General features: G+C 43.9%; 1 protein-coding gene and 1 long non-coding RNA gene across 13 annotated transcripts in view; both read right to left on the reverse strand.

Annotated features, from left to right (window-relative positions):
* The window catches only part of zmp:0000000625, a 26,406-nt gene that overhangs the window by 6,167 nt on the left and 7,739 nt on the right, over positions 1–12,500 (reverse strand). For 10 of the 12 annotated variants that reach the window (XM_087240231.1, XM_087240230.1, XM_087240232.1 and 7 more), the window contains 7 exons: positions 11,857–12,074; positions 10,649–10,801; positions 10,159–10,314; positions 9,438–9,582; positions 9,180–9,352; positions 8,937–9,074; positions 7,307–7,492 (listed from right to left, as the gene is read on the reverse strand). In XM_087240231.1, coding sequence (XP_087096357.1) covers positions 7,307–7,492; positions 8,937–9,074; positions 9,180–9,352; positions 9,438–9,582; positions 10,159–10,314; positions 10,649–10,801; positions 11,857–12,074 — 1,169 coding nt within the window. Of the gene's footprint in view, positions 1–7,306; positions 7,643–8,936; positions 9,075–9,179; positions 9,353–9,437; positions 9,583–10,158; positions 10,315–10,648; positions 10,802–11,856; positions 12,075–12,500 lie in introns of all 12 variants that reach the window. The other 2 variants (XR_015478034.1, XR_015478035.1) reach the window with 1 other exon arrangement.
* LOC147846165 (uncharacterized) lies at positions 6,619–6,802 on the reverse strand. Its single transcript, XR_015478082.1, has 2 exons — positions 6,760–6,802; positions 6,619–6,651 (listed from the first exon to the last, which is right to left on the reverse strand). It is a non-coding gene; the product is annotated as an uncharacterized LOC147846165 (long non-coding RNA).

Genomic DNA, 12,500 nt, shown 5'->3' on the forward strand with positions numbered 1-12,500 from the left:
AGAGAGAGAGAGAGAGAGAGAGAGAGAGAGAGAGAGAGAGAGAGAGAGAGAGAGAGAGAGAGAGAGAGAGAGAGAGAGAGAGAGAGAGAGAGAGAGAGAGAGAGAGAGAGAGAGAGAGAGAGAGAGAGAGAGAGAGAGAGAGAGAGAGAGAGGGAGAGAGGGAGAGAGAGAGAGAGAGAGAGCGAGAGAGAGAGAGAGAGAGAGAGAGAGAGAGAGAGAGAGAGAGAGAGAGAGAGAGAGAGAGAGAGAGAGAGAGAGAGAGAGAGAGAGAGAGAGAGAGAGAGAGAGAGAGAGAGAGAGAGAGAGAGAGAGAGAGAGAGAGAGAGAGAGAGAGAGAGAGAGAGAGAGAGAGAGAGAGAGAGAGAGAGAGAGAGAGAGAGAGAGAGAGAGAGAGAGAGAGAGAGAGAGAGAGAGAGAGAGAGAGAGAGAGAGAGAGAGAGAGAGAGAGAGCGAGAGAGAGAGAGAGCGAGAGAGAGAGAGAGAGAGAGAGAGAGAGAGAGAGAGAGAGAGAGAGAGAGAGAGAGAGAGAGAGAGAGAGCGAGAGAGAGAGAGAGAGAGAGAGAGAGAGAGACAGAGAGAGAGAGAGGGAGAGAGAGAGAGAGAGAGAGAGAGAGAGAGAGAGAGAGAGAGAGAGAGAGAGAGAGAGAGAGAGAGAGAGAGAGAGAGAGAGAGAGAGAGAGAGAGAGAGAGAGAGAGAGAGAGAGAGAGAGAGAGAGAGAGAGAGAGAGAGAGAGAGAGAGAGAGAGAGAGAGAGAGAGGAGAGAGAGAGAGAGAGAGAGAGAGAGAGAGAGAGAGAGAGAGAGAGAGAGAGAGAGAGAGAGAGAGAGAGAGAGAGAGAGAGAGAGAGAGAGAGAGAGAGAGAGAGAGAGAGAGAGAGAGAGAGAGAGAGAGAGAGAGAGAGAGAGAGAGAGAGAGAGAGAGAGAGAGAGAGAGAGAGAGAGAGAGAGAGAGAGAGAGAGAGAGAGAGAGCGAGAGAGAGAGAGAGAGAGAGAGAGAGAGAGAGAGAGAGAGAGAGAGAGAGAGAGAGAGAGAGAGAGAGAGAGAGAGAGAGAGAGAGAGAGAGAGAGAGAGAGAGAGAGAGAGAGAGAGAGAGACAGAGAGAGAGAGAGAGAGAGAGAGAGAGAGAGAGAGAGAGAGAGAGAGAGAGAGAGAGAGAGAGAGAGAGAGAGAGAGAGAGAGAGAGAGAGAGAGAGAGAGAGAGAGAGAGACAGAGAGAAGAGAGAGAGAGAGAGAGAGAGAGAGAGAGAGAGAGAGAGAGAGAGAGAGAGAGAGAGAGAGAGAGAGAGAGAGAGAGAGAGAGAGAGAGAGAGAGAGAGAGAGAGAGAGGGAGAGAGAGAGAGAGAGAGAGAGAGCGAGAGAGAGAGAGAGAGAGGTTGAATAATACTTTAATTTATCAATTGCTTACATTGCCAATTAAAAAAACATCTCAGATATATTCAAAAACATACAAAATTTAAAAATTTAACACCAAGAGATCATCATGTACAACACATAGAGCCTCATTAATACACCAGCATTCATGGAACCCAGCTACATTATTTGTTAAGTTGTAATACGCAAATTCAATTTTTATTCTCGCTGTCACCAAATACAGAAACATAACTTCAGGATCAGTTGCCATCAAACCCATACCTTTATTTTTCCTAGTTTTCCATATTGCTAATTTTGCTGTACCTAATAAATAATTCAATAAACATACTTTCCTTCTTTTTATAAACCTATATTTCAATCCACCTATAAATAGTTTATCTGAGAAATCTTCTTCAAACCTCTGAAACCATATTCTAAGTAATTCAAACAAATTACCTAGTCTTTTACATTTTAAAAACAAGTGCTCTAAATCTTCTCCCTCGTCACAAAACCAACACTGCCCACCCACTGCTGGATTTAGGTGTGCCACATGTCTGTTCGTAGCTATGGCTCCATGAATAATCCTCCACTGTAGATCAGCAGTTCGTTTTTCTACAGGGAGTTTATACAAGGTCCTCCACCTGTCTCTTACAAGGAAATCTGGACCCAACAATCCTCTCCATTTTGAAACTTTTTGTCTCCTTAGTGACTTTTGGTGTACTACTTTCACTGTTGCATAGTATAGTGCTTTTTTTGAAGTATTATCTAGATTATGGAGTTGAGGAGTCTCCAAATTTAATATTGAGTCCGTGGTTTCTTCTTGATTCTCATCACAAATTTGCAAAGAAATACCAATCCTTGGAAAATCTTTAGTGTCACTCCAGTCTGATAACTTTTCACTTGTCATGATTTTTCCATAAAAGTTTTGTAATGCCGCAGTAATTTCTGTTAAAAATTGTCCCGCAAGTCTTTTTGATTTTAAACCAGTCACTTCCATAATGGTTTCCACAGATTTCCATGTCTTATTATTCATTAGGTGTCCCAGCTTCACAATCCCCTTCTTTAGCATACAAACTTGTACACTTACTGAGGATAAAAGTCTAGTTTGAATCATGCTATTAAAAAACAAAGGTTCTTCAGGAGCCCAGTGTATGAAATTGTCTTTGTCTCTTTCCACCTTTAAAACATTACGCCACACACAAAACATCTTCTGATAAAAACTTGAAATTGCAGACAAATCCATATCTTCCAATCTCATTAAAAACAGGTGTTTATCTAATCCAAGTCCACCTGCCCTTTGTAAAATGGCACATGTTGTGGGTGTCCATAACAACTCTTTGTGATAAAGAAATCTTTTTACTGCTTGTAGCCTAAAAGCTTGAATGCGAGATTTAACATCCACTAGTCCATGACCTCCCTCGCACACTGGTAAAAAAATGACTGATGCCCGGACCCAGTGTTCACCACTCCAAAAAAAATTGACCAGCTTCCTTTGTATTTCACATATAATATCTTCCGGTGGATCCAAAACTATACATCTGTGCCACAGTGTAGAGGCTACCAGATTATTGGCAACTAAAACTCTCCCCCTGTATGACAACTGTGGTAATAGCGGTTCCCATTTAGACAATCGGGCAGATACCTTATCCAGCATACCCTCCCAATTCTTCATTCGATATTTATCACTACCAATAAAAACTCCTAAAACTTTAATCCCATCCTTACCCCATTTCAAACCCCCTGGTAACTTTGGATATCCCACCTCATTCCACTGACCCATAATATACCCCTCACTTTTCTCCCAATTTACTTTGGCTGAAGATGCTTTTTCATAAGTTCTAATATTCTTATTTAAACTTCTAATGTCTTCCTGCCCGGTGATAAATACTGTGATATCGTCTGCATAAGCAGATAAGACCTGTTTTACAATTTCACCTCCATTTTTATATACAACACCATTTAAATCTTTCCTAAGTTTGAGTAAAAGAGGTTCAATCATTAGACTATATAGCTGTCCAGACAATGGGCAGCCTTGTCTGATTCCTCTTCCAATAGGTACTTGTGCACTCAAAGCCCCACCAGCCTTAACCATTATAAATACATTTGAATACAACAGTTTTATATATGATAAAAATTCTTCACCAAACCCAAAGTTTTTTAAAACATTAAAAAGATAGCCATGGTCCACTCTATCGAAAGCTTTTTCTTGATCTAATGATAAAACACCAAGATCCTTACTTGTAAGATGACTAAAATCAACTACATCTCGTAACATAAAAATGTTGTCAATAATTGACCTATCTGGGACACAATATGTTTGATCATTCTCAATCAGGAATTGTAAACAATGCATAATTCTATTTGCTAGACATTTTGACAAAATTTTGTAGTCCAAACATAATAATGACACAGGTCTCCAGTTTTTCAATAAACATAAATCCCCTTTTTTTGGTAACAATGAGAGAACTGCACGTCGACAACTCAAAGGAAGCAACTTTTCTTTAAAACAGCTTAAAAATACTTCATATAAATCCATTCCGATTTCATTCCAAAATTGTCGATAAAATTCAACCGGCAGTCCATCTATTCCCGGAGACCGTCCATTAGACAATTGCTGCATTGCCTCAGTTAGTTCTTTGAAAGTAATATCTCTGTCCAACAACTTTTTTTGTTCATCTGGTAATCTTGGCAAGTTCTCGAGTAGTTCTTCCGCACTTTTAATGTCACATGGTTCCTTACTATATAATGTTCTATAAAAATCAACAGCCATCTTTCGTATTTCCAATGTATCAGAAGTAATAGTCCCATTTTCCCGGCGCAGATGATGTATCTGTTTCTGTTGAGCACTTTTTTTTTCTAAGTTGAAAAAGTAAGAACTGGGAGCATCCATGTCTTTAATGGAACAAAATTTTGCTCTTATCATTGCTCCTTTTGCCCGTTCGTACAAGAAAGATCCAAGTTCTGCTTTTTTCTTTTTCAAAAAGTCTTTCTGCACATTTCCAGGATTATCCATAAGTTCTTTTTCAAGCTGCACAATGTCTTTTTCCAGTCTTTGTATTGTTGTCTTAATTTGTAAGGAAGAGTTTAAAGTATAGTTCTGGCAAAAAACTCTTATCTGTGCTTTGCCCACCTCCCACCATTGACTAAGGCTTTCAAAAGAATCCTTTTTCATTTTCCATTCATTCCAAAATAATATAAATCTCTCACAAAACAAAACATCTTGTAGTAATTTTGTATTAAAATGCCAATAATATGCACATCTTGACGTTTTTGTCATATTAAGTTCTAAAACAATCATATGATGATCCGAAAAAGCAGTAGGGGAAATAAAAGCCTTTATAACCCTGTTGTTCCATATTTGTCCCACATAAAAACGATCCAATCTTGCACCATGTACCATATTATCTGTCACTTTAACCCATGTATACTGTCTTTCCTCTTTATTTCTTAATCTCCATATGTCTACTAACCCATTTTTCTTCATTATTCTGGATAAAACTATACTAGATTGATTATGAGGTTCTTCACCATTTCTATCAACAGTAAAATCTGTTGTACAGTTCCAATCTCCACCTAAAACAATACAAACACCTTCTTCTACTCCTTTTAAAAACTCATTTAATTTCATAAAAAAACTCACCCTTTCCGACCCATTATTTGGGGCATAAACATTAATAAAACCAAACAAAAAGCCTTCAATTTCTATTTTTGTATACAAGATCCTACCTTTTTCAATTTCTTTTACTAATAATATATTAGCATTTAAATTTTTGGAAATTAATATTGCAACTCCTGCACTATTATTTGATCCATGACTCAAAAAAAGTTTTCCACCCCACCACATATCCCATTCTATTTCGTTATCACAATCAGAATGTGTTTCCTGTAAAAAGGCAACATTAATCTTTTTTAATTCTAGAAATTCTGAAATCACTGCCAACTTTTTCCTATCTCTACCCCCATTAATATTTAAGGAGCCTACCCTCAATTGCTCCATAAATAAATGAAAAAAAAGACAGGACAGAAACAGAGCCAGAAACCAAAAAAAGATAGACACCCTGTGCAGCCTATACATTTTTTACTTCTTTAATTTACGAGGTTTTCCTTTGCGCAGTTTTGTTAAATGCTTTCTCAACCGAAATCTCTTCTGCTTACTCAACTCATCAAGGCTTACTGTTTTCTGAAGCAACACAACCGAAGCAATAAATTTATCCACATCTGGGAAAAAATCCTCAACCTCAATCACTTTTCCAAAAGTTTCATCTAGAAAATCATTTATTTCCTGTAATGTATACAATTCTCCCATAACCTGGGGACCAAAATCTGAAATATCTGAACAAGCATCATCATCCATAGTCTCATTGTCATTATTCATTTCAAGACCTTGTGAATTTTCAAGTTGTTGCTCAATTTCTTTTTCTTCAGTCATTGTCTCTACACCTGCTCCACTACTTTCTGCCACAATCTCGTCATCATCATCATCATCATCATCATCATCATCGTGTCTCGCTATTTCTTCGACTGTATTGTTCTGGTTTATGGAAACCACAGGCCCGTCATCAGTTCTAACACTACTACTGTTACTATCAGCAACATCACCATCATGCGTTTCATTCACAACTCGGGGTTGTTCCTCCACTACATTTGTGTTAATATCACGGTCTCTGTCAACAGAATGCTGTTCTATATTTTCATCAGCCTGCACTTTATGAGGGCATTTGGCTTTTTTGTGTCCTAAATCTCCGCATTCAAAACACTTTAAACTTCCAGTGCTAGCGTACAGCAAAAAAGATTTCCCTTCATGCCACAGTCTAAATGAAACGTTCAGCTCTGGTTCATTCAGGAACATAAAAACTTGCCGTCTGAATGATAACACGTGCTTTAAAGCCTCATTTTTGCATCCAAGAGAAATCATTCTAATTGGACTAGCCAACTTTCCATAACTTGCAAGAGCTCGTTCAATTTCAGCATTCTTTATGAACGGTGGCACGTTTGATATCGTTACACGCGTTGTCGGCGTGACAAGCGGTGAAACAGTGATATAAGCGCCACTTACCTCAACACCCGTGCTTATCAAGTGATTCACCAAGTTTTCTTCCTTCACAAAAATAACGACTGCCTTATTCATGCGGGATGCAGAGCAGATATTTTCATATCCTATTTGCTCTCCGGCTGCCAACAGTACATCCTCCACGGTCACTCCAGGTTCAGCCATACACCTGACACCGTGGCGGAGAGATAGAGACGCCGCGCCCTCCGCAGGTGAGGAGGCCATCTCTTCTCTTCTCCGCCACACCAAAACTACAAACAATAACTTTTTACTTACGTCTTCAATCCACTTTACTTTCGTTTATCACTTTAATAAGAGAAAAAAGAAAGAAAAGGAGAGAAAATCAGACGCCCTCTCACCGTGTTCACCCTCGCACGCACCCGTACACTCCCAGCATGCACCGAGAGAGAGAGAGAGAGAGAGAGAGACAGAGAGAGAGAGAGAGAGAGAGAGAGAGAGAGAGAGAGAGAGAGAGAGAGAGAGAGAGAGAGAGAGAGAGAGAGAGAGAGAGAGAGAGAGAGAGAGAGAGAGAGAGAGAGAGAGAGAGAGAGAGAGAGAGAGAGAGAGAGAGAGAGAGCGAGAGAGAGAGAGCGAGAGAGAGAGAGAGAGAGAGAGAGAGAGACAGAGAGAGAGAGAGAGAGAGAGAGAGAGAGAGAGAGAGACAGAGAGAGAGAGAGAGAGAGAGAGAGAGAGAGACAGAGAGAGAGAGAGACAGAGAGAGAGAGAGAGACAGAGAGAGAGAGAGAGAGAGAGAGAGAGAGAGAGAGAGAGAGAGAGAGAGAGAGAGAGAGAGAGAGAGAGAGAGAGAGAGAGAGAGAGAGAGAGAGAGAGAGAGAGAGAGAGAGAGAGAAGAGAGAAACAGAGAGAGAGAGAGAGATAAAGAGAAAGAGAGAGAGAGTTTCCCACCGTGACGACGGTCAGCAGGCCAGTGTTAGTCTCCGGGTTGGTGGGCACACTGAAGTGTCCCACTGGGTCTCCGGCTGTGATTTTGAAGACGCTCCTCCAGGCTGCCGTGTCCCGCTGGTCTCTGTCCGTCACCGTCAGGTTCACCACTACAACATTCACCTGGTTCTCCAACACCTCTCCAAAGAACTGTAGAACCCAGCAGAAGCACACGGCAGAACACAGAACCACGAGATGACATTATACACACGAGCAGCAGCGGCGCAGTCAGACATATTCACTCTGCTTCATCCAGGGGAGATTCCTGCCTGTCCAATACAAACTCCTGACTCTGGACCGCTGTCATACACACCACCACACACACACACACACACACACACACACACACACACACGCAACACACAGAGCAATTCTGAAGACAGCATAGAGGAGAATCACAATGCTGAAACACGGGACTACCTGAGTCAGGTGAAACGAAGAGTGTGAGAGATGATGAAGATCAGCTGAAGACTGAAGAAGCAGACGTTCAACTCTACTCATATAGAGTGTGTGTGAGTTTACAGTAGCGGAGGTGAACTCTGGAGAGTGTGTGTGAGCTTACAGTAGCGGAGGTGAACTCTGGAGAGTGTGTGTGAGTTTACAGTAGCGGAGGTGAACTCTGGAGAGTGTGTGTGAGCTTACAGTAGCGGAGGTGAACTCTGGAGAGTGTGTGTGAGCTTACAGTAGCGGAGGTGAACTCTGGAGAGTGTGTGTGAGTTTACAGTAGCGGAGGTGAACTCTGGAGTGTGTGTGGGCTTACAGTAGCAGAGGTGAACTCTGGAGAGTGTGTGTGAGCTTACAGTAGCGGAGGTGAACTCTGGAGAGTGTGTGTGAGCTTACAGTAGCAGAGGTGAACTCTGGAGAGTGTGTGTGAGCTTACAGTAGCAGAGGTGAACTCTGGAGAGTGTGTGTGAGTTTACAGTAGCGGAGGTGAACTCTGGAGTGTGTGTGGGCTTACAGTAGCAGAGGTGAACTCTGGAGAGTGTGTGTGAGCTTACAGTAGCAGAGGTGAACTCTGGAGAGTGTGTGTGAGCTTACAGTAGCGGAGGTGAACTCTGGAGAGTGTGTGTGAGCTTACAGTAGCGGAGGTGAACTCTGGAGAGTGTGTGTGAGTTTACAGTAGCGGAGGTGAACTCTGGAGAGTGTGTGTGAGCTTACAGTAGCAGAGGTGAACTCTGGAGAGTGTGTGTGAGCTTACAGTAGCAGAGGTGAACTCTGGAGAGTGTGTGTGAGTTTACAGTAGCGGAGGTGAACTCTGGAGAGTGTGTGTGAGCTTACAGTAGCAGAGGTGAACTCTGGAGAGTGTGTGTGAGCTTACAGTAGCGGAGGTGAACTCTGGAGAGTGTGTGTGAGTTTACAGTAGCGGAGGTGAACTCTGGAGTGTGTGTGGGCTTACAGTAGCGGAGGTGAACTCTGGAGTGTGTGTGAGCTTACAGTAGCGGAGGTGAACTCTGGAGAGTGTGTGTGAGTTTACAGTAGCAGAGGTGAACTCTGGAGAGTGTGTGTGAGCTTACAGTAGCGGAGGTGAACTCTGGAGAGTGTGTGTGAGTTTACAGTAGCAGAGGTGAACTCTGGAGAGTGTGTGTGAGCTTACAGTAGCGGAGGTGAACTCTGGAGGGTTGTCATTGATGTCTGTAACGCTGATCACCGCAGTGCCGGTGTTGGAAAGTCCATACATGGGATTTCCTTCCATGTCAGTGGCTTGAATGATCAGCGTGTACTGTGGCACTTTCTGCAAAACACAAAACAAACAGATGTGTGGATCACACCCGGGTTATCAGAACCCACAGGACCACACACACACACACACACACACACACACACACAGGTGATGTACTTCTCTGTCCAGCCCGGCGGCCACAGTGATGACGCTGCCGGTTCTGTTGTTAATGGTGAACATGTTTGCGCTCGGGCTCTCGGGCTTCTGGGACACGATCTTGTAGCGCAGCTGACCGTTCAGGGTTCTGGGATCGTCTTTATCCACTGCGGTCACCTTCATCACTGACGTGCCTGTGGACACAGGGGAGGTGTTCTTATAACACTGACTCTAATACAGCGTCTGATGCTAACGCTGGGCTAGTGTGCGCTGTTGGACCTGGTTTAGAGCCCTCCGCGACGCTGCCGTTCCAGATCTGCTGGATAAACTCCGGCCGGTTGTCGTTCATGTCGATAACGTTGATCATGATGTCGATGGGGTTTTCCACCTGATTGCCGTTCAGGTCCACAGCGTGAGCCCTCAGCTGGTGCCGAACACACACAACACATCAATACTGACATCATGACATCACGCTGAAGATCACTAATGCAGCAGCCGGATGCACACACACACACACACACACACACACACACACACACCTCACCCTGCTGATGCTTCAGTTTGTAGTCACCTGTGGATTACTTTACCTGCTCACTGACTAAACAACTTTACAAGTGTTGAACAACAAACTGTGGAGATTGTGAAAAACAATTCAAGGTGCTGTCCTCACACAGGTGAGCTGGCCGGACAAACCACCTGCATGACAAACTAACACTAAACTAATGCAGGGTCGCGGCAGCTCTGTAGCGCTGCTCTGGAGATATTTAATCCTCATTGGTCATCCACATGTCATAAAAGCAGCTGCTAAGTGAATAAATGCAAAAGTAAACTAGAATAAATCCACACTTCACAGGTGTCATGTATTCAACAGGTGTGTGGGCGTGAGATGATGTGATGCCAGACGGCGGATGCTGATTTCATACACCGGAGTGGGTTTATTTCTCTGATCAAGATCTTTGGCTATAGAGAGGAATCATCACGGAGGAGCTGAAGGACTCACGTTGAAGCTGGGCAGATGCTCTCGGTCCAGGGGTTTGAGGACAGTCAGCTGGCCGGAGACCGGGTCGATGGAGAACACTCCAGCGGGTGGCTGGTCGGCCCCGGGGCCCGTCACACTGTACCGTAAACTGACACGCTCGTCATTATCTGAGCGGATCTACAGCAAACACACCAACACAGGGACGTCAGCTGCAGTATTTCACAGGTTCTTCACTTCTGCAGGGTTATACCGAATATATTATACAGCACAATGAACGAGCAGAGGGGGAGTTCTCCATAACTGGATCTGTGAACCCTTTATTTCAATGCTCCGCTTTAGACATTGTGGGAAATGTAAGTTTGTGTGAGCTCGATTCACTAAACCCAAACCCAACAGTGTGCTAATAACTGACGCTTAGCTGACGGTTGTAAAGTTTCTGTACACTTTGACCAGTGTCTAGACTGGGTTAGGGTAATAAATGAGCATCATCATGGATCATACATAACCTTACCCTGACCAGTTTCATCGGGAACGGTCCTCTAGAGTTTTCTGCAACATTGATGGGAGGAATAACCCAGTCCCTCTTCATGCGTCTGACAGACACGTCCATCTGTCGCGAGGGAAACCAGATTTCTGCTGCACCGGCCCTGAACACGACTCCATTCTGCAGATTAAACAGAGAAGGAGACATGATAATACATAATAATGACATAATAATGCTCTTTTCTCTCTGGAACAACAGACTGTGGAGTGTCAGTGGATAAATGGAGATCATGTCGGTCTGTTGATGTTTCCTTAATTAATTGTTGTTATTCTTTGTTCTTTATTTCTCGGTTCTCTGAGGGTGTGTTCACACCTGTGAATGGATTCAGTTGTTCTGAAACAGAGATTATAATTGTTACAGTGTTGCTCTTTGCTCTTGGAGCGGTTCGCTTTCACACTGCAAAGTTTCTAATCGGACCAAAAGAGCTAAAACAAGTCACGTGTGAGTAAACTCTGCTCACATTGGTCAGAGTGTCAGGGTTTATTTTGCAGCGTCCCGCTCAGCTGTCAGGAGAGGTGGTGGTTTGGTGGTGATTGACAGGGTGCGCGACGTGATTGAGGAGAGATGCGGTGGGGAGGGGTCAGAAGGGTGCGCGACGATGCCTATTTGAGGACCGGGAGGGAGACGCGAGATTACCGGCAGATCATCACTCGTTTGCGGGCATCCGGAGACTCGCGAAACTTCCCGCCCTACTCAGAATTCTCTCTTCATATAGCCGTATGCCTATTACATATTCATAACACTGTGATATAACCGCGCTCGGATCGGATCGCTTTCTCACTGCAATCGAACCGCTCCAGGGTTCATTTCAATCGAGCCGAGACCACCTCACTCAAGCGATCTCGGAGTGATTACTTTGCCGCGGAACAGAGCGCGATTGCCCTGTTCACATATGCCAAACGAACCGCGCTAACTGGGCAAACGAGACCCGTTCCCAAACAAAAGTGTAGGTGTGAAAGCAGCCTCAGATTAAATCAGTCATTCTGAGAGGGGATACAGTGCATTCATCTCCAACACGCAACGCTTCATCCACGCCACAAGATGTCAGTGTAAGTCCATCAGGTCAGCTTTGTGTTAGAGAGCTGTGCTTTAACCCTCAGTGGACTACAGACTGAAGCTGCTGTTATTATGGTGTTGGTGTACAGTCAGTGTGTGTGTGTGTGTATGTGTGGTACCGCATCTGGAGCTCCAGCGGGCAGCAGTGTGACCCGGGTCTCCCAGTGCTGGAGGGTCTCTTGGTCCTGGGCAGTAATGGTCAGAGGAGACGCCCAGGAGCCGAGCGGCCGCAGCAGGACCAGACGCAGCTCCAAACCCTCCACGGACACCCAGAAGAGCTCTGGCCGACTGCAGGAGAAGTGCACAGGAGATGCCCGGCCGCAATCCACAAACAACACTGCCAGAAACAACAAACATCATCATTACCATCATCATCATCACCATCATCACCATCATCATCATCATCACCACCATCATAATCATCATCATCATCATCATCATCACCATCATCACCATCATCATCATCATCACCACCATCATCATCACCATCACCATCATCACCATCATCATCATCATCACCACCATCATCATCACCATCACCATCATCACCATCATCATCATCATCACCATCACCATCATCACCATCATCATCATCATCACCACCATCATAATCATCATCATCATCATCATCATCACCATCATCACCATCATCATCATCATCACCACCATCATCATCATCATAATCATCATCATCATCATCATCACCATTATCATCATCATCATCACCATCATCATCACCATCATCATCACCATCATCATCACC

The sequence above is a fragment of the Danio rerio genome, chromosome 2, assembly GCF_052040795.2.
Source record: "Danio rerio strain M-AB ecotype USA chromosome 2, GRCz13ab, whole genome shotgun sequence".
Lineage (NCBI taxonomy): Eukaryota > Metazoa > Chordata > Actinopteri > Cypriniformes > Danionidae > Danio > Danio rerio.